The sequence below is a fragment of the Desmodus rotundus genome, chromosome 6, assembly GCF_022682495.2.
Source record: "Desmodus rotundus isolate HL8 chromosome 6, HLdesRot8A.1, whole genome shotgun sequence".
Taxonomy (NCBI): Eukaryota; Metazoa; Chordata; class Mammalia; order Chiroptera; family Phyllostomidae; genus Desmodus; species Desmodus rotundus.
The window spans coordinates 158,821,811-158,842,505 of record NC_071392.1 but is presented as its reverse complement, the minus strand read 5'-3'; the positions used below and the strand labels follow the sequence as shown (position 1 = coordinate 158,842,505).

The window sequence follows — 20,695 nt, the reverse complement described above, 5'->3', positions numbered from 1 at the left end:
AAACACTGGATCTCAAAGGTATGAAACAACAGAAAACCGTCCGGTGCTTTGAGGCTGAGGAACTAGAGCTGATGGGGAGGCCTGAGAGCGAGGCGTGACCCTGAGCAGCCAGGTCTGGGTGTGCTTGCCTGGGGCTGCTCCTTCCTGTGACCCGAGACTCGGCCTGGGGCAGGATGGGGGATGTTGAGGGGTGACAAAAAGGCCATCAGCTGTGGCTTTCCCAGGCCGACTTCCAAGGAGTGCCGCCCTTGGTGGGTCCACACGGCCACCCCTTTCGTGCACACACCGCCTCAGCCCGAGCAACAGCCAGCTGCCAGGGAGGCGCACTTCACCACGCCCCCGTGGCCTCGCAGACACCGCAGGGTGCACGTGGACCTTGTTTGTCCTTTGTGTCCCAAAGACACGCCTGTGACACGACGGCACGTCCCGAGGACGCCGTGTCACCGGCTCTGAAGGTCCCGGCAGGCACACACACAAGGACCAGCAAGACAGTCCTCTAAAACCTGTCACTGTCCCTTTAAGTCTTCCCAACCCCCAGCTCCCAATCCCTGTTCACTTCCTCGCACAGGCAGCTTATCCGGGAGCTAAGTTTAGCTGCCACCATTCCTGATCCTCCCTCCAGGGACATCCTCAGGCCTCTGCCCCTGGGGCTGCCCCAGCGACCCACCAGACTCTTGCTGGCAGGGACACAGTGAGAAGCTGTCAGCCCCCGGAGGGACAGGGTCCCTCCTCACAAGTTGTTTTGGGGGTCACTCTTCTGCAGGACCCCTTCCTCCCTACAGACCCTTCTGTCCTTTCCCGTTCTGACGAGGCTGGCCTGGCCACTCAGTCCACACGATCCACGACTCGTCCTGGGATAGACCGTTGTTTTGGACCCAGGACAGTAAAATTCAAACGGAGTGACAAACACAGACAGGCCTCCCGAACCCAACCCCCTTCCTCTGCCGCCGAGACGTGGCCAGGGCAGCCCTACCCGAGCTGCGCGCACGGTGCAGGAAGCTTCTGCACACAGGTTCAGGGGCGGTCCGAGCCCCGGTTGGTGGGCTCCCTGCAGACAGGCTGCTCTCTGTGCCTGTTTCCCCTCCCACGAAGCCCACAGTGACCCCGCTCAGAACGTCCTCTGGCTGAGACACCAGGACGCTGACGAGAGGGCAGACCGTGAGGCCCTGAGGACGGAGCTGAGAGAGCGCCCTGACACCAATGGGACTGCCACCCCCGAGCCATCACCAGCTCGCCTCCGTAGCTCCTAAGGACAGAAACAGACCCCACGGCACAGGCCCACGCTCCCCAGCCAGCCTCCTCGCCCTGCACGCACGCACCATCCCACTTCATGCACACTTTGGCAGCCACTGGGCCTCCTTCAGAGCCTGAACCTGCGGAAAAGCTGCCCTGAGGCACGGTTCCCTGGGTGGGCTGCTGTCAGCGTGTGGACAGCCACTGAAAAGACTGCCCTTGTCCTCCTGGGAGGGGCCAGCATCAGCAGGCCCTCCAGATGGTCACTCAGAATCCAGTGCTCAGTCACTGCTCGGGGGCCCGTCTGTCATGCCCACGAGTGCCAGAACGCAGAGTAGTGGCAACCTCGGGGCCTGACCCTCACGCAGCCACCTCACCAATACCACACAGTCAGCCCACAGCACCAGCCCCACCCTCCGCCTCCTGCCACCGGTGGACCCTGCAAGCTGGGCAGAAACCCGTGCAAGGGGAGCCTGCCATGGACGCTGTTTCTGAACCCCAGCCAGCTCTGCCTCTGAGGCCGGGGACCTGCCTGGGCTTCGTGTCCAGGTGTAGCCGGGCAGGCCCTGCACAGTGTCGGCTGATAAGTGGCCAGCAGGACCCTGGTGTCTGAGAGACCACTGAGGGCCCGTGGCTGGCTCAGCACAGACCACGCGCTCAGCCAGGTAACCCTGCTCCGCAGCGACTGCTGTGGCAGGCAGTGTGTTACCTGACGTGTATCACTGCATTTAATCAGGTCACAGTCCACAGTCCCCACTGTCCTAGGTGAAGACACCAAAGCTTAGAAGTTAGGTTGCCTGAGGTCGAAAACGCTGATCAACTCCACAGGCCATGCTTGTACCCACCCACCCCACGGGCAGGGCTGAGTCCACTAGTGGAACCGACCACCAAAGACCACATGCCCACGAGTGGAACAAGGACAGCAATCCCAGCCAGACATGACCTGGCTGCCACGCAGAGCACAAACCCCGTGGCCTGGCAGAGCTTTGAAGCCCACAGCTGCCCTGGCTGGCGGAGGCGGGCCAGAGCCAGGGCCAGAGCGCTACTCGCTGGACACTCACCCGGCCAGTCCTCCCCCACCTCCCTGAACAAAAGGAACAGAAGAGAGCTCAGAGCCGCCGTCGCTCTGCCAGAATCTGAGTCACCCGCAGCATGGCTCTCTGAAGCAAGAGGAGGCAAGCTGCTCTGGGAAGCCGGCAGCACTGCGGCTGGCTGGGGGAAGAGGGGGGCGGGGGCCACGGCAGGGGTGCCCAGCCGCTGCTCATAAAGGGCTCTTGTGCTCCCAGCCTCAGCCCCACCCTCCACAAACACCCTGACCTTGTCCTCTGCGGGGGACAGCACGCCAGGCGGCCTCGGGAGGCTCTTTCCCGTCTTCGTCCATAATCGGCTCTGAAGCATCCTGCCAACAAGGAGACACCCGCTGCTGGGGTGGGCATGCGCCAAGGATGGCTTGCAGGAGAGACTAAGGTCCCCACGGCATGGGAGCCAAGGGGCCAGGAGCCGGGACCACCTGAGGGTGGCGTGGGTGCCAGCCGCACTCAGCACAGTCCCTTTGATGCCTCTGGCAGAGCAAAGCCCAGTGCCAGGAGGGCGGCCGCACAGGGCTTCCCCTGCAGCCTTGCCAGCTGTCTGAGTGAGTGCCTCGGCGGAGGGAGCTCCCCAGCTCCAGAGGGCCCCTGGGCAGCCCTGCTGGGTGGGAGGAAGCTCTCATGGGCTGGCCCCTAACTCGTTTTTCGGCTCTCAAAGGCCCTGTGAGCTACAGCTAGTGCAAAACAAAGAGGGCAATCTCACCCGACCCACAGAGCCGCCACGGGGACACGAGCACCGTGAGGAAGGCTCCAAGCACAGCGCCCCCTCTGCCTGTGTTGCCGCCGCCTCTGCGGTAGAGTTTGCCTGGCACTGAGGACCATGCTCTTCTCAGCCTGGGCAACACACATGCCAGCCCTCTGCCTTCAGCAAGGCTACTGTACCAAGCAAATTGGGCTGAGTGAAGTGATCTTTCGTCAGAGTCTGTAAGAGGCAGAAGGGGGGCGTCTCGGGAAACCACTTTCATTTGCCACAGCCTGGAGACCGGACCTCAGTCAGTAACTGGGGTCCCCAGGGCCCCCTGTCTCTTTTCTCTGCGGTGGACACAGGGTGTGAAAGACAGGTCCTGTCAGCTTTCTTCCCTGGAGCCCTGGTGCCAGCCCAAGGGAACCCAGAACTTGGATCCTGGGAGCAAAGTGCCACCGCCGGAAAGGCTCCCCTTGGAACGCCCTTGAGGACACCCACCCCCAAAGCAGGCTGCTTTGGGGGTTCCTCCTTAGAACAACACGGGGGTTTGTCCAGGAGCAGAGCCAAAGGAAACGTAAGCCACCCACAGCCGGGCAGCGGGAACCTCTCGGACAAAGGGGACATTTGAAAGGTGTCAGTAAACTGCTTCTCAAAGCAGCGTGTTTTCCACCTTCTCAAACGGAGAATTTTGCTTGATTTCCAAAAATGTGTTTTAAGCTCAGTAAACAAAAGAGTGAATTGTAGGGTTATTTCATGACATCTTTCTTCTTAAAGCTCAGGGAAGACAATATTTTATCACATTCTGCGCGAAGACTAGTAGATGAAGTTCCTTTTTAAGAGAGAAAATTCAACGAGAAGCATAGATTTATTTTCTTAAAAAAAGCTCCAAACCAAAGTACCCGCCGCTCCTGGTGCTCGGCCGCAGCTGAGGCTGAAATGAGCGATAATGCGGGGCAGGGGGCAGGGGCCCCGGAAGCCAGGTCCTCGGGTTCACTGCCGCTGACTTTGCCACCCCCCCACCCCGAGCTCACCTGGGGAGAGCAGCTCCTGCCTCACTCTACTAACACGGCCACCCCACCCGCCGTCATGCAGAGACCCTGACTCTGCTGTGAGGCTGACACGAAAGAAGGGGAAAAGCAAAACGTGCTGGTTCACAGTCACCCCAGGAGCGCAGGGCGTCGGCGCTCTTCAGAGCTGTTCACACGGTGCTTTCCCGTGATGGACGGAGCGGCGGCCCAGGCCTGTTCGGAGCGGCGGTGTCCCTGGTGGCCGGAGGCTGGGAACCAACCCCAAGGTCCAGGCCCCTCTCTGTGGGCGCTGGGACGGCAGGGTTTGCTTTCTCTCTAGCGTACAGGAAATCCTCTGGATCTCCTCCGCCATGGTTTGGGGACCCACATCACACTTTAGTTTGATGTAATGCTAAAGAATTTCCTCTCGCTCACATATTTTGCTAAAACCCTAACTTAAACAAATTAAAAAAATTGGCGACTTTCTCATATTCTTACTTGGGGGAGGGGGCAACCAAAGCATGTGAGTGCAGTGCCCGCCGGCCAGCATAACCGGGCCAAGGCCGGCCCTCTGGGCGGGGGGGGGGGGGGGGGGGGGGGCCTTCTGCGTGCGTCCAAGTTTCCCGTTTCTCTGAGGACTGGCGGGGCACCAAGCCCCTGGCCCCGGCCGCTGGGCCACGGTGGGGACTGGTACAGCAGGTGACAGTCCTCCCTGTCTCCCACAGCAGCTGCCCGAGCCTGGAGGCCACCTCTGGCCCAGTCCTCTTGGTGAACGGAACCCTCGACACGTGTATCAATTTTGTCAAAACGTAAGGGACAGGTCACACCAATTCTGCTGATGGCGGAAGCTAATCCTAGAAGATTTTGTTACGTGAGCGAGTGGGCAGGGGACAGCGAGTACTCTCTAAACCGGACAGCTCCTTTCTGAATTTCGTGACCCAGACATTCAACGGGAGGCGAAGAAAATCAGCACACGAGGTGGAGTTCTGGGCCTGTTTCCACGCCCGACGGCCTGTCTTGTGTGCTCCGCTGCACAGAACCCCCCCCACACCTACTTTTCTTCGAATTGTGGCGAAAACACGTCACATACAATTTGCCATCTTAATCATCTTTAAGTTTTGTTATGTATATTGCCACTCCTGTGAACCGGAGCTCCAGAATCCTGCCCCCGTGGGAATCTGAAACTCCGTGTCTCCTCAACGCTCCCCGCTCCTCCCTGGCCTCTCACCGCCCCTGCTCTGCGTGCTGTCTCCAGGAGCCCGCTTCGCTGTCCTCTTGCGAGAGGTGCCACACAGCACGTGTCCTTCAGAGACTGGCCTCTCACCAAGCGTCTCCCAGCCCGCGCACGCTACAGCGGGTGTCAAGTTTCCTTCCTCCGGAGCTGAGTCACATTCCGGCGTGTGGACGCACCACTGTGCTCGCCGTGCACCCGTCGAGGGACAGCTGGAGGGCTTCTGCCTCCCGGCTGCTGCGGACGTAGATGTACGACTGTCTCGTTGAGACCCTGCTTTCAATTCTTCTGCATGTAGGCTGAAGAGGAGTTGCTGGAGCGCGCGGTGGTTCCGGGGCTAAGTTTCTGGAGCCGCGCTATCGTTCTCCAGGGCGGCTGGCCAACCTATGAGCCGCTGACGGCGCCCAAGGGCCCCAACTGCTCCCCACCCTCAGCAGCGCGTGCTGCCTTGTTGTTTTGAGAGCAGCCATCCCGGTGGGTGTGAGGGGGTGTCTCATTGTGGATCTGATCTACACTTTTCCGATTAGTACTGAGGCGGAGCGTCTTTTCACACAGTTGCAGAAATTTCTATTCGCATCCTCTATTTTCTCGCAGGGCGACCTGCGTGGTGCAGCACCATCTGCCAGCGCTTCCTCCCCTCCTGCAGGCCGCCTTTCCACCTTGTTGACTGTGCCCTCTGCGGCACTGGTTTCCAGTTCTCACTCACAAGTCTTCCCCTCCTTGCCTAAGTTAACTCCTAAGTATCTTATCCTCACTGTGGGGGGCTTTGAGTGTTTTCTTTATACACGCAAAGGGCCACGGAAGAGTCATGTGCGACACGGGAGTGGGAAGCACAGCTTAGGGAACACGGTCGGTAACACCGAGTATTTTGCTTCGTTGATGCTACTGTAAGTGGAACTGTTTGCACAATCTCCTCTTCAGAGCGCTCACCATCAGTGTGCGAAAATGCAGCTGACTTTTGCTTGTCGGCTGCGTAGCCTCCCACTTCGCTGGACTCCGTAACTAGCTCTACCAGGACTCTGCAGAATCTTTCGGGCGAACAGAGATAATTTTATTTCTTTTCCAATTTGGATGTCTTTTTGTTATCACTTTTTTCTCCTGCTTGATCACTCTGGTTTGAACCTCTGGTCACCACGTTGAACAGAACGGGCGAAAATGGGCAGACACATCTTGTCCGGGTCTTGGAGCGAGTCTCGGGGCTCCCGCTGTTCAGGAGCATGTCAGCTGTGGGCTTTTCAGAAATGGCTGTTATTACATAGCGGAAGCCACCTTCCTTTCCCAGTTTGTACACTCGTTCTATCAGGGAAGGGTGTTACGTTTTGTCAAGCGTCTTTCCTGCGCAGAATCGGCCGTGCGTGTCCGGTCTGTCATCCTGCTACGCGGTACTGACTTTCTCACGTTCAGACGTAAACTGCATCTGATCGGGGTGGGTCATGTTTTCGGTGCTGAATTTTCTTGCCAGTGTTTCATCGAGAACGTCTACACTGTTGTTTATGAGGGAGATGGGTCTATAGTGTTCTTTTCCTACAGTCTTTGTCTGGTTTTGGTATTAGGGTCGTGCAGGCCTCGTGGAATGAGTTAGGAATGTTCCCTCCTAAGTTTTCTGGAAAAGTGTGAGAAGTGTGGCTCTAAGTTCTTTTTAAATATTTGGTAGAATTCTCTTTCAACCCATCTGAGTCTGGGGGTTTGAAGAGTCTCTGGTAGACAGGATGTAACTGGACTGTGTGTTTTGGTCCATCGTGCTAATCTCTTTTTAATATACAAAAGGGTGTGAACAAAAATTCTAGGGCTAAAACGCAGAAAATTCACTGAACGTGAGTCACACCAATGGCCGGCGGGCTGCTTTAACAGTTTGTTACCTTGGCAACGGCTCTGTGCCTTTCCTTGGCCTCAGGGCATAGACCCTGCCCGCTGGACAGCACACCTGGGAGACAGGTAGGAGGACCCCGTCTTTGCTGGTAAGGGGATGAGGGCTCTGAGGCAGTGGCTAAGGCTAGCAGCAGAGGAGGATAAACCTGGCCTCCCCCTGGGGCTCCCTGAAGCCCACCCACGACCACCCTCCCTCTCACAGCTGCCCCACCCCTACCCTAGATGCTGCTTGGGCAGGGCCGGCCAGGGCCAGTCTTTCCTGGCCTGAGCGTACTCCCACCCTTCTACCACTGCCGGGACGCCAGCAAAGGGAGGAGGGGAGCATGTCCCCCGGACTCCACCTGGGTGGACAAAGGGAGCCTGTAAGAGAGCGAAAGGATAAATATTTGAAATGTGAGAATTATAAAGGAGAGAACGAAAAGGTGGCCAGTGCCCAGCAAGTTGATAGCAGGGCCCGGATTAGACACCAACACTCAACACGCACATCAGGAGCACAGCTGAGTGGGGGGCCGGGGAGCCGGGGGCATTTCAGAAGCACGGTGACTGCAGGCGTCACCAGCCTCCTCCGCTGAAGCAAAACGAGGCGTGGAGCCAGAGCTCCAAGGACGGTCACGTGTGGCTTGAAGCCTGTCTGCGAGACGTCCAGGCCGGCCCCGTTGTACTGCTTGGGACACACAAGCCCAGAAACGAGCACTGCAGAATTTGCTATAAAATGCCCCGGAATGATGCAAAACACACACGGCAGCACCCACAGCCAGACTGCGGTCCCTCTACGCCCCGCTGGCTCAGGTTCCACCCAGACCCACCCCTGCATGTGGCATGCCCCCAGATGGGTGTCACTGCCCCCGTCAGCCGGGGCCTCAAGGACTGCACAACTGCTGTGGTCATGGGAGGTGCATATGCCCACCCGCGAATAAAAATCCCAAATGAAAAGTAAATGCGATTTTTAAAAAACAGGTTTTTGCAATCACAAACAATGCAACAGAAATGACAGAGCCACTGCGGCCGTGTGGTGGGCAGGGTTACTCCGGGTTTTACTGGTCTATGCATCCGCGTGCACACACTTCTTTCTTTCCACATTTCCACACAGAACCGGGGCCTCCTGCACACGCTGTGCCCCTGGACCTGCTCCACCTGATGCAGCGCTCCCGGCTCTGCCGACAGCTGGCGCGCAGCCCGGCCCGCGGTCAGGAGACCAACTACCCAGTGCCTCCTGGGGTGGAGCATTCAGATGATTTCCTTTTTGTTTTTGCTTTTACAAACAATACAATCGCCATTCTTTACAAATAGCATTTGCCTATTCATCTAGTTAATTGTCCCTTTCAAATTCTTCTTATTGTGATTTATGGCATACTGTAGAACAGTGCATAAAAGGTAACAGTAAGTCGAACCCATGAAACAGCGACCTCCGAGGTCGAGAAATGGGCCCTGACCAGCAGGCTCTCTGCCTCCTGGAGCAAACCACTGCCCTGACTCTGGTGGTCACGTTTCTGTCCGTCCCCTGTGGACTGCTCACTCGGGCCCGTACTCCTCAGGAACGTGGCTGGATTTTCAGGTAAGTGTGCAGCTCGCGTGCGCCGTGTGAACCTTGCCGGCTGTGCCCGTGTGCCTGCCTTCGGTGCCATGTCAGCGTCTTTGCTGAGGGGCGCTGTCTTCGCCCCTTTCACTGCAGCGCTCAGGAATAAAAGCAGTTTCTTTCCCGGCTTTATTGTTGGATCGTTCCCTCGGGCTGTTTCCATTGGTGAGTCTGCTGCCGAGAACATTTACGTGCGTGCTTGGTGCAGAGCTGGGGGTGGACTACTGAGCCCCGGGGCACACACCTCTTCAACTTCAGTGAACAGCACCAATCTGGTTTGCTACGTGGCTGTGCCAAGTCACATCCCCACCACACCAGGGTGGATGGGACTTCCTGTTACTCTACATCCTGGCCAATTCTTGGAATTGCCGAGTGTTTTAATTTCAGCGAGTCTGGTGAGCATCCTCCTCCTAGGGACAGCTGCTCAAGCCCACAACCCATTTTCCATCGAACTGCCCACTCCTGGTGTGTTTGTGGAAGGAAGTTCTTTATTCTGGACACATTTCTTTTGTGGCTATAGGTGGTGAACACACTCTCTACTCACACAGCCGCTGGTGTCTTCGTACAAAAAGTTCTTAGTTTGATGGTAGTCAAGTATCAATCTTCTCCTTTGCGTTTGTACTTGTAATGACTTAAGACATTCTTTCTCCACACCAAGAGTATGAAGGTTTTCTATGTGCTTTTTACTTTTAAGTCTAATCCATTTGAAATGGGATGTGTGCGTGTGGGAGTCCAATTTCAATGTTCTATGTGGTTCTACCGATTTACTTACCTAAGTCTGCACCAATACTTCCACTGTACTAAAGTTTTAGAAAAAAATAAATCCTAATATCTGATTTATTAGACAAGGGGTTAGCAAACTGTCTGTAAAGGTCCAGATGGTAAATATTTTAGGCTTTGTGGCCCAGATACAGTCATCTTTATTGCATATTCTTCTTTTTTCTAAGCCTTTAAAAACGAGAAAACCGTTCTCGGCTAGGGGTTCAAACCCACCGGCCACGTGACTGTTAGCCTGCAGGCCAGTCTGCCGACCTCAGTGGGGAGGAGTCCCTCCCACTTTATTCTCCTTCAAAAGTAGCCTGACGTCATTAGTCCTCAGGGGAAAGCAAGTCAAAGCCACACTGCGGGAAACGGAAATAGAGTGTGAGCGGCAGGACTCACACTTCCTGCTTTCAAAACTTACTACAAAGCTACAGTAATCAGAATAGTGTGTTCCAGGCATACGGGTAGATATATAGACCAATTAAGTGGAACAGAGAGTCCAGGAATAAACCCAAACATGCACAACCAATTGATTTTCATCAGGAGTGCCAAGACCACTCAATGGGGAAGAACAGACGGCCCACAAATGGTGCTGGGGCAGCTGCGTGTCCACACGCAGAAGAAGGAAGCTGGACCCCAACCTCACTCTGCACCCCAAAATTAACTCAGGATGGACCAACCTGACTGTAAGAGAACCATCCAAGTACAAGGAGAAAGCACAGGGGTAAATGTTCCAGACCATGAGTGTGGCAAGGAATTCTTAGATTTGGCACCAAAAGCAAAAAGTGATAAAGTAGCCTTCATTTTTCTGTTTTGAACCCTCCATCTGGAAGCACTTTCCTCTTGCTGAATGAGGAGTTGCTAATGCCCAGCTCTCTCTGTGCGAAAACGTCTCTACGGCCCTCAGCTTTATGGAGCTTCAGGTCCTCTTGCACGGACGCTACCTCCAAGCATCCGCTCCTTCTGGCTTCTGCTGCAGCTTCAGGAAGAAAGCTGCCGAAATGTTACTACAAAGTTCGTCTCTACCTTTTTCGGCAGCTGCTTTTAGGTCTTTCCTGTCTTTGGTTTTCTGTGGTTTCATTACACGTCTAGTTAGAGGTTCTTTCTTATTAATGTGGCTGGTTACATTTAATCTGCCATTATCTCTTCAAATACGGCCTCTGCCCCGGCCGTTTTTCTGAAACTCCTGCTTAAACGTAGGTTACATTTCTCACTCTGTCCACCGCCCCTCCCTGCCTCTCATCTCTTCCCTGCTTGTCTCTGTGTTCTACAGTCTTAATACTTCCTTCCGGTGGTTTTTCTAGTCCATTCATGCTCTCTTTAATTGTGTTCAAACTACTGCCTAATGTATCCACTGAGCTTTAAATTTTGGTTTGGGTATTTTTTAATTGTAGAAGTTCTAGTTTGTTCTTTTAAAATATATTATGTTGTTTTAAATAGTTTCCAGTTTTTCCTGAGGATATTTTCTAATTTTTATTTCTTTAAACAGATTAAGAAAAACCTGTGTCTGTAAATCCAACATCTGAAAACTGTGGCCTTGTTTCTGCTGTTTGTTGTTCCTTCTGATCCTGGGCACTGGGCCTGGTTTCCTTGTGCCTTTGGCCATCTCTGCGATGCTTGTCCTTAGAAACATCGTTTGTGGGGAATCTCCAAGGGTTAGGATCCAAGTGTCTTTTCCAGAGGGTTTCCGTATGCTTCAACCAGGCCCTGAGGCACACGACCTGCTGGGGTCACTGTGAGCTGGATTCTCAGCACTGGGTCCTTGGCCACACGTCCCCAGGGGAGCCAGCTCACAGGTGGCACTGCTTTCTGCCCCTGCTGCTGGGGGTTTACTTTTGTCATCTGAAATCTCGACTGTTTTTCAGACCCCGAAGAGGCTGCCAAGAACTGTAGTTGAGGTTCGTGGTTCAGCCCACCGACTGTCTCAGAAAAGCCGAGCTCGAAGGGCTCTGCCCGTCTGGGCCAGGGGCTCTTCACAACCCTGCGAGGCCTTCCACGCTTTCTTCAAGGAGTTGTCGGCGTTTTATCTGGCACTGAACGCTATTTTCTGCCTAAGTCTCTGGGCAATGAGTCGACGGTCACTAGAAGCTGGCCCTCTTACAATTGAGAGACTCTGTCACTATACCTTCCTGCCACCACGTGTGAGGGCTCCTGGTCCCAGGACTGCAGCCAGAGCAGGACATTAATCTCCACAATCGCTACCGACCTAAGTGACAGAGAGCTGCCTCATCACTGCTCTGCTTTGCTCTTCCGACATCAGCAGGTGGGCAGTGGTCTCGGCTCCTCCCCGTGCGGCTTTCAGCCCAGAGGAGTCCTTCCCTCGCAGACCCGGAAGCACTATCTGGCAGCTGCAACAGCGTTACCTCTGGACACGTTAAAAACGCCTTTGTTAAAGGTTGCGGATTTTCCCCCTAATTTGTCATTTGCCTTTTTCATTTTTTTTATGCTGACTTTTGCCAGACAAAAGCTAAAACTGTTTACTCAGTCAAACCCATTATTCTTTTCCTTTAGCATTTCTGGCCTTGTTATCATGTAAAACCTCCCGTTATCAATTCTACTATAAAGTATACTGTTTCCACCCCAGGCCGTCAGGTCTCGGCCTTCCGAAGCCCCGACAGCAAGTTTTACAGCAGCGTTTCCCTCGAGGACCTTTGCTGTAAGTGTCACACTAGCCTCCCCTGCAGGAGCAGGTGTCTGAGGTCTCTCAGTGCGTGATGCTGCTGTGACTAATGAAGCCCCGGGGAAAGGCCGAGACCAGGAGCCCCAGCACGTAAGCTTCTCACCAGTGCGAGACCCAAGGACAGCAGACACCTCTGCTTCCTGCTGCTGCGTCCTCAGGCAAGAGCCACCCAGGGCAGCTGAGTGGGCCACCCCGGGCCAGGCTGGGAGCCAAACCAGCCCAGTGAGTTTTTCTGTTCTAACCTCGGCCAGGACGATGGCTTTGTCTGTCGTGTGGGTCTCGTTATCAAAGGGGGGGCTGGTCAGAAGGCTTCTCAGGTCCCTCCCACTTTCACAGTGGGCTCAAGGAAGGCTGACTTTCCCCTGGGTGTCACACGGGGAAGTCAATTTAGTTTGAAAGGTTAAAAACTCGCGCACACACAGTCCAAACCCAAACTAAGAGAGTAATCTCTGATCTTCTAGTGTCTGAAATAGAACCTCATTTTACCCAGACGTTATTCATTGATTTCTGGCGTTTCTGAACTGTCCTACAAGTAAAACCGATGCCCTCTTCCTATATGTGCGTACACATGCACGGGTATATACACTCAGCTCCAACGCATTTAGGTGAGAAGCTGTGGCACCAGCACACCATGAACTGTTACTCAGAAACACACACACACACCACTGGTGTGCACACGAATCTGGACGGGTCTCAAGGGATTGGGATGAGTGACCAACGTCAACCTCAACACCTCACATACTCCACAAATGATAGCATTTTAGAGATGGAGGGAAAAATCAGTGGCTGGCAGGGTGAGGGCTGGTGGCGGGGTGGCTCCAACAGGTGGTGGGGACACTCCTGCGTCTGGACACACGCAAGTGCACAGGTGGCGAGGAGACAGAACCGCACGCGCACACGGCTCCAACACTGATGCCATGGGTCTGCGCGTGCTCCTGCAGCCCTGTGAGACGTCACCATTGGGGGAGGATCGGCGAAGGGCATGAGGACCTCCCTGCACTGTTGTTGCAATTCCCTGTGAATCTGCAATTGTTTCAAGATGAAAGGTTTTTTGTTTTTAAAAGGTGTTACAAATTAAGAGAAACTTGTTCCCAACAGAAAAACAGAAGCAAAGGATGTCGAGAGCAACTTGTAAAGGCATAAACCTAAACTGCTTTATGTCGCTTCAGACGCCTGTCTCTGGGGCCACACTCTCACCTTGACGCCACAGGAGAAGGGGGAAGAAATGTGGGGGAGACAAGAATCTGCTCCAAAACCCTCTGCCGCCCCCGCCAGGCTCCCCTCTGTCCACAGGCCCTCTCCCAGCCCCCCGCTTTATATTCCTCTCGCACGCACAGGCAGACACGAACACACGCGTGCACACACTCATGTACACATATGCACACCCCTCCCTGCCCGCTCATGTGCTGTCTGTCTCCCGCTCCGCGGGGGCACAGATGTGTCTTCTGTTTGTTTGCTGTTCCCCAGGATTTGGAAGGGCCTGACACACGGTGCCTGCCCCAGCAGTATCTGCTGAGAGAAAGGCTCCATAGATGAAAGGCACAGTACCAAGAGCGCGGTGGTGCGGAGTCTGGGGAGCCACAGGTAGTACTAGGTCACTGAAGGTCAATCACATGCTCCTGTGTCTCCCTACTCAACAAAGGAGAGTTACAAGCCCCTACAAAACCCACCTTGCTCTCCCAGGGCCTCCACCCTAAGGCCCCACCCCCACCTCCACCCCTGCCCCAGCACAGGCAGAAGGTCCCACAGGGACTGGGGCAGTGGCTGCTGGTGACTTCTCTGTGACGCGGCACCAGCTGAGCCTCCCGTGGGTGAGGCCCTGGGACCCTGTTCCCCCTGATGAGCTTCCCCAGGACTGCTGGGCGGTGCTCGCAGGAATTCGCCCTAACAGGAAAAGGGGGACTCTTCCCTACCCCTCCCCACCGCTAGCTGGGCTGTACTCTGAGCACTGGGCCTGAGGGAGCAGCCGGGCAGTGGGACCCTGGGACAGGCCTGCACAGAGACCCACCCTGTCATCCCAGACCAGTGTGTTCTGAGCTTCCTTCGCAAGGGGAGAGTGGTCCCTGCTGTTCTGAGTTTGCCACCCCGTGCAAGTGGGCTTCGTGGGAACAGTGCAGGCCCCGGCACACCCACCACCACCACCACCACCAGCAGCCGGCCGGCACTGCCTCCAAGTAGGGCAGTCTGTAGAATGTCCCAGACTGCACCAGCGGCTGAGGGCACCGTCCTCACTGCACTTTCCGAGGGTCCTCCTGTCTTCTCTAGGCCAAAACCTTAGACTACGGTAGTTTAAAAAGGCAATCTGTAGGGTGTCCCGACAGAGGAGGAAAGAGGAAAAAGACTACAACTAGCACCAGCTGGCCCGGGTAAAACACAGACGGGCAAGGAGGCAGCTGGACCAGCAACAGCCTTTGGGGACAGCGGAACACTCCCCCCTGAGCCCAGACAGCCTGCGGACAGAAGCCGGCATCGCCAGCAGGCTGCTCGTTCCGCTCTCACTCCCAACCAACCACTACCAAGAAACTGTTCCCAAGTACTGGAAAGTCACCATCATGAAGTCGACATCTGTCCTAGAAGCACATGGGACCAGGCACCGAAAATGCACAAAACCTCCCTTTCGGTATCCCTCCCCTTGTGTCACGTGGCCTCCCCGAGAGTCACAAAACTTCCTGTCACTCCTACAGATCACCCCATCTTCCGTGCAGCCCGGGCCTCCAGTGTCTCGAAAGTTTGGGGAAAGTATTTGGAAACGCAATTAAAATAAGAGCAGCGAAAGCACAGGCCAGTTTCCAAAGGAACGTCAACCTGTGGTGCCAAGCCTGTTTGGAAACGACTGGTTTGTTCTTTCCTAAAGAGACGAGACTGCCACCGGTGAGCCCAGGTCTGTCCCAGGACTGTGAAGCAGCCTCTGGGCCCTCCTTCAGGCCAGAGCCTCACCACGGATGCACTCCAGGCCCGAGGATGGGCAAAGCCCTTTCTGAAGCCTGAAAAGCCTGCCCCCAGGGGCGTGAGGGCGGGAAGAGGCGCCCAGGCACCGCTGACAGTGCAGAGACTCACGCAGACCGAGGGGCTCTGAAGCCCGGACGTCACAGGCACTGGGCACAGCACGTGAGGACTTGTGTGAGGAGCTGGGCCACTGCCCCCAGCCGGCCTCCTGACAGTCGGTGTGTCACTGGCCGAGCCGCAGGCTGCTTCTCGCCTTGCCTCCCCTCCCCTCCCCTCCCCTCCCGGGGTCCTAAGGCAGCAGCGCCTACCCGCCACCTCGACGGATGGCTTTCCCCCAGGTCTGAAACTCAGCCTGTATGGCCAGCAATCTCTGGGAATGTCCCCAAGACTCCATTCCTTCAAACAGGACAGGAAACAAATTGCCAACAGCAGAATCGCTTGACTTCCGGACATCAAGAAACATGTGCTGCGAACACAGACATCCTCCTCTGCTTCGCACGGGTCTCCAGCTCCAGCTTCCAAAGCCAAAGAAGAAGCAAGACCCTTTCAAGACAGCACCACTCCCTGCAGCTTTGAAATTAAAGTGGAAAGGATGTAAAAAAGGGTTCACAGCTCAGTGAATTTTTGTTAACAGCCAAGAAGCGTGAGGCACATGTGTCAGAGAGGAAGCAAAGAGCTCGCCGTGCCTGTGCGTCTGCGCACAGCCTCTCGATGTGGACAAGCTGCCCCTGGCTGGCGATATGGCAACAGGAGGCCGGTGAGGACTCCGCCGGGCCCAGCCTCCAGGCCTGGGGTCACTGTCCATCCTCTGAGCAGAGGAGCTGCCCCTGACCTGTGGCAATGACGTCACTCAATGGAGCTGAGCAGCCATCACCTAGCGAGCAGGAAGAAGAGCAAACCCTGACCTGCAGGGACAGCGCTGCTAAATGGAGGTGGTCAGCGAGAGCAGGATGAAAGGCAAACGCCGGCTTTGCAGACCCCATCTTCGGGCACCCAGCCGTTTCCCCAGCCTGCTCACAGGGCATCTCTGGAGGGAAGTCCGACCACAAAGACCACAATGAGTTAGACAACGAGCAAAGAGCTGTGCAAAACCTAGTGGCGGCAAATTGTAAGGTGGGATGGCGTCAGGTTGCGAAACCACATCTGCCCTGGTTCAGATTCCCAGGGTCTGAACTGGACATCCGGCGAGCCCACTGCCCAGCTCGTGCCTCCCTGCAGTGTGCCCCGCACACCGGTGGCAGAGATTTCTGGGAAAACCGCGGCTCGGATCTGTTATTTCGGTGCTTTGAACAGCTCTGCTCACAAGTAATTCCAGCCTGCCCAGCACAGTGCACGTAGGCACAGGGGGCACCGCCCCCCCCCCCCCCCCCCCCCCCCGCTCCCACCGGCAGGTGGCACACCTGCTCCAGGGTGGCTCGGGGATGGGGGTTTCCCAGACTGCCCTGCCGGCCCCTCCTGCTGCTGCCACTCCCAACCACAGGGGAAGCCAGACCTGGGGACTGAGCCCCGAGAAGCCGGGAGAGCACAGAGACGCAGTTCAAAGTGCGCACGAGGCTCCAGCCTCACCCTCCATCCTGCGCCTGGTCGGTGCCGAGCCACCCGGGCCCTCCGTCAGGTCAGCAGGCTGAGTGGGGAATGTGCGCACCCGCGCGGCCTGCCTGCCTCGCCAGGGGTAGCACCGATGCTGTCTGTCTGAGATTCACAACCTAAGTGAGTTGCAGTGACAAAGACCATCCTGCTTTTTGAATCTTTCAGACCTTAGAGTGAAGGAAAGAATCTGAACGGGACCATGTGCACAGGCTCCCAAGGTGCCGACCCAGAACCATGAGAGCCCTACCAGGCGGGGGGCCTAGCCTACCGGCTGGAACGCTATTCTAAGAGACACTGGCTTCCTGCTCCGGACGAAGTCGAAACCACCTGAGCCCCTTGCCTTACATGGAGCTTCAACACTCTGAGTCCCGCAGAGTCGTGAGCGACAGCTGACCGAGCCTGAGTGAGTTATTTTTGCCGCCCGCCCAGCCATTCAGACAGCTTGGTTTGCTTTATTATGTGTTTTTGTTGTTGAATTTTAGGACTTAAAGTAGCTTCCAGCTTGCCTGTACTTTCACAGAATCTTCAAGGACATCCCACCCACGATCAAAACCAGTCCTCTGAAGCAGCCCCGTGGCCAGGAGGGCCCACTCACCAGCTGGAACTCGCTCCGGCGGCTGAAGGCCTCCCTGATGCCGGAGTCACCCCAGAGCGCGCTCAGCGCGGGGACATACAGTTGGAAGGCGGCCGGCTCCACAGGCAGCCCGGCCTTGTTCTCGAAGGCCATGAGGAACATGCCGTGCTTCTCGTTCTCCGAGTGCTGCCACGGGATCCCCAGCTTGTCCCGCGCATCCACCAGGACCTTCGAGCCCTAGGAAATGACAGGAACGAGAAGGACTTACTTGTGCTCAAAGACTAGACCACAACAGAGAGCCTCGAGATGGGTGCCTGGCAGGGCACTCACAGGCCGTCCAGCATGCAACCAAGACCTGTTTTGGTGTTCTGGTCAGGGCACGCACGCCTCATCCCCAGGGACAGGCCCGGGCCGCGGCATACGCAGGGGCATACCTGCGGCAGAACTGCCCCTTCACCGCTACACATCTGGAGAGCTCCTGGGAGGGACACACTGAATGGGAAGGAGGTGGCAACAAATTTGGCAAAGCCAGCAGTGGGGAATGGACCGCGGCCATGAGTGACAGTGACTTGAACAACCGCTACTGGCCCCACTGCTGTCACCACCGCTGAAATCTGCCAGCAAGCCTACCCCAGGACGAAACTGCGTGTTCCAGCCCAAAGTGAGTGGGAGGTCACATGCAGGTGGCGCCAGTCAGGGTAGGGACAAGGCCTGATCGTGACGTGAGCCGAGCGGCTGCCCACTGACCGCTAGTGATGATGAGAGACGACTCTGCATTCCTTTGCGTATTCCCTCACTGTTGGGAACACAGTGTGCACTTTCTGAGCCGTGGACAGGGCAGGGGACGGAGATGCCGACAGTAAGGCGGCAGAGGGGACAGCACCCGGACTGCCCTGGGGGCGACGGCCACACCGGGCGGGGAGTAGGACTACTTGCCGTTCACGGTCAGTGCCGCAGCATCAGTGGCACAGCACCTAAGGGGTCTCCGAGCCCTTCTGAGGGGATGCACTGTCGATCTGGGGGGGTGAGGACAGTGGGGCCCTATCTGGGAAAGCCACCAGGGCCCCCAGCACAGAGCGTGGCAAGACGTCACTACTCAGGCAGCCCTAGAAGTCACACGACATGTAAGCCCCCATTCCCTCGTACCATTGCTGGTGGGGAGCCAGCAGGAACCCTTAGAAGTGGCCCTTCCAACAGGGCAGTGAGGAACAATCCCACCTCCTTTCAGTCTCGACCACAGCAGGAGGTGCTGCCTATCATGTCTGCTTCTGCCAGAACCACTGGGTCGATGGTGACGGTGACCAAAGTGAGCCCTGCCACCTCTCCCCTAGAGCTGGTGGGCCAGACCATCTGCTGGGAGATGCTCCCCGTAGAGGGCGCCCCTCAGGGCCCCTCATTGGCCCTGGTTGGCGAGCCCAGCCCTGCAGATCAGCAGGAAAAGGCAAGGCTGGGAAAGCCCTAGCTGAGGGCGGCTCTCTGCCTGCACCTCCAACAAGCAGCACAGTGAACGAGGACCTGTCCCGCATGGGAGTAGGAGAAATCAAACCTCAGCTCCCCTTCCTCTCCACCCCACCCCACTCCTGCCACTGGGTCCTACCCATCTCCCCAGTTTTTCTGATGACATCAAGACAAACCCCCACCTGCCCGGGACAACAGCAAACAGGTTTAAGAACCCCAGAAAGGCGTTCCATTGGGCCCATACCATGCATGACAAAGGTGGGTGAGCACAGAGAAGGGAAAAGGCACTTGTCTGGTGGGGTTCCGGCCAAAAGCATCCCTGCTCCTTGGGCACAACAGAGAAAGGCCCTGCCACCCCGGCGACAGGAGCTGAGTCTGGATGCCAGCCCCCCTGCTGCGGCCAGGTGACCACCCGCCTACTGAGCCAACGGCCCTGCCGGCACAGCCCACACCACAGGTCCGTCTGCACGCACGGCATCTCGTCACGTGTTACACGGTCTAGCTTTGCAAGGGGCACAGCCTCATGCGCATGTTAAAATGAGCCTCTACTCTGCCGGCACGTCCACTTGCGTATGTTGGAGATGAAGGCCAGGGACCAAAACTGACCCAGAAGGCCTGAGCAACCCGTTGCCAAGGCTGCTTTCGGCCTGCACAGACCAGGCCTCCCCTAATTATGGGGTAAGCGCCGGTCTGGCTGAAAAAAACGGTCCATCCAAGGAAGTCGGTCTGTCTCCCTACCACACGCTGCCACCCAGGCCGGCTGGGACTGGTCCAGACGAACTGCACCCAGACACAAAGTAACCCTCTTTTTAAAATTCAGGGGAAATGGGAAAACTGTTGACGAACACTGAATTATACCAGTTTGCTATAGTTCATTTTCTGTACCTTAGTCACCTTATTTGGAGGAAAAAGGTAACAACAAAAAAGATGTCTCTCTTTTGTCCTTTTAAATTATCCTTGTCAAAAACCACTAGCAGCAACTTTGCTCCGAATACCCAAACGGATCTAGGGGCGTTTTCCGCTCTGGGACATCTGCTAAAAATCTGAGTGCACGTCTTCCCTCTCGAAGACAGCCAGAGGTCTGTGGGGGTGCTACATTTCTTTATCTGTGCACATCTGGTGGCTACCGTCACCGTCACCATCCAGAGCCCCTCACACAGGAGGCTCAACAGAGTAAAAAAACACCTTGCCCCTACCATTTTCCTATAAAAGACCAATTTCCTAAAACCCACAAGCCAAAAAAAAAAAAAATCCTAAAATCCATATGTACTTGAAAGGAAAAAAAATTAAGGCAGAAGACACTTTTAGGTCTTGTGAATGGCTATAAGGCAAGCTGTCCTTCCGGGCTAAGTGTTACTATTTTCTCTGTAACGATACATTTTATCCAGTCACCCAAATATACATAGTTAAAGCCGTAAGCAGTTTGATGACTTCATCTCAATACTATGTAACACTTTAAACTGTTCAAAGAACACATTTTTAAAGACAATTTATAAATCCAGCAATTTAACTTCTACTCAAATAATAGCTCCCCTGTCTGCTGCGGGTGTGGATTGGGGGGGTTTTCGGTTTTGCTGGATGAAGACCAAGAATCGCAAATCCTGTTATCTCATTTCAAAATACATTTTGTTAGTTTAGCCCCTAATCAAATCAAATCTTCTTAGATTAGCCATTCCTTACCGAACTCTTCCCACAACAAAGTCTAAGGCTGAGACAGATATAAAATGCTGGCCGATGGGATCACCTCTTCTACAGAAGGAGAGTGACACTCCGAGAAGCTTACAGTTGCCCGTTCCACACGAGACAACAGCCTGTGTACTCAGAAAGATCCATTTCGGTTTCAAACCCACTAGGCAAGTTGTTTGTCTCTGGCCACTATCCAAATCAAAGAAATGTGCAGGAATGTAAACAGGACACATTTCTTTAAATCAGTGAGTCCAGCAGCAAAGGCAGACAGCCCCTCTCAGCTTCTGACCCTGAAGGGAGGTGTTTGCTC

The 20,695-nt window shown here is 55.5% G+C and overlaps 1 protein-coding gene across 1 annotated transcript in view; it reads right to left on the bottom strand.

Annotated features, from left to right (window-relative positions):
* Positions 1-20,695, bottom strand: part of GNA12 (G protein subunit alpha 12) — a 56,394-nt gene that overhangs the window by 10,902 nt on the left and 24,797 nt on the right. The window contains exon 2 of the mRNA XM_024576822.3: positions 17,263-17,478. Coding sequence (XP_024432590.2) covers positions 17,263-17,478 — 216 coding nt within the window. The remainder of the gene's footprint in view (positions 1-17,262; positions 17,479-20,695) is intronic.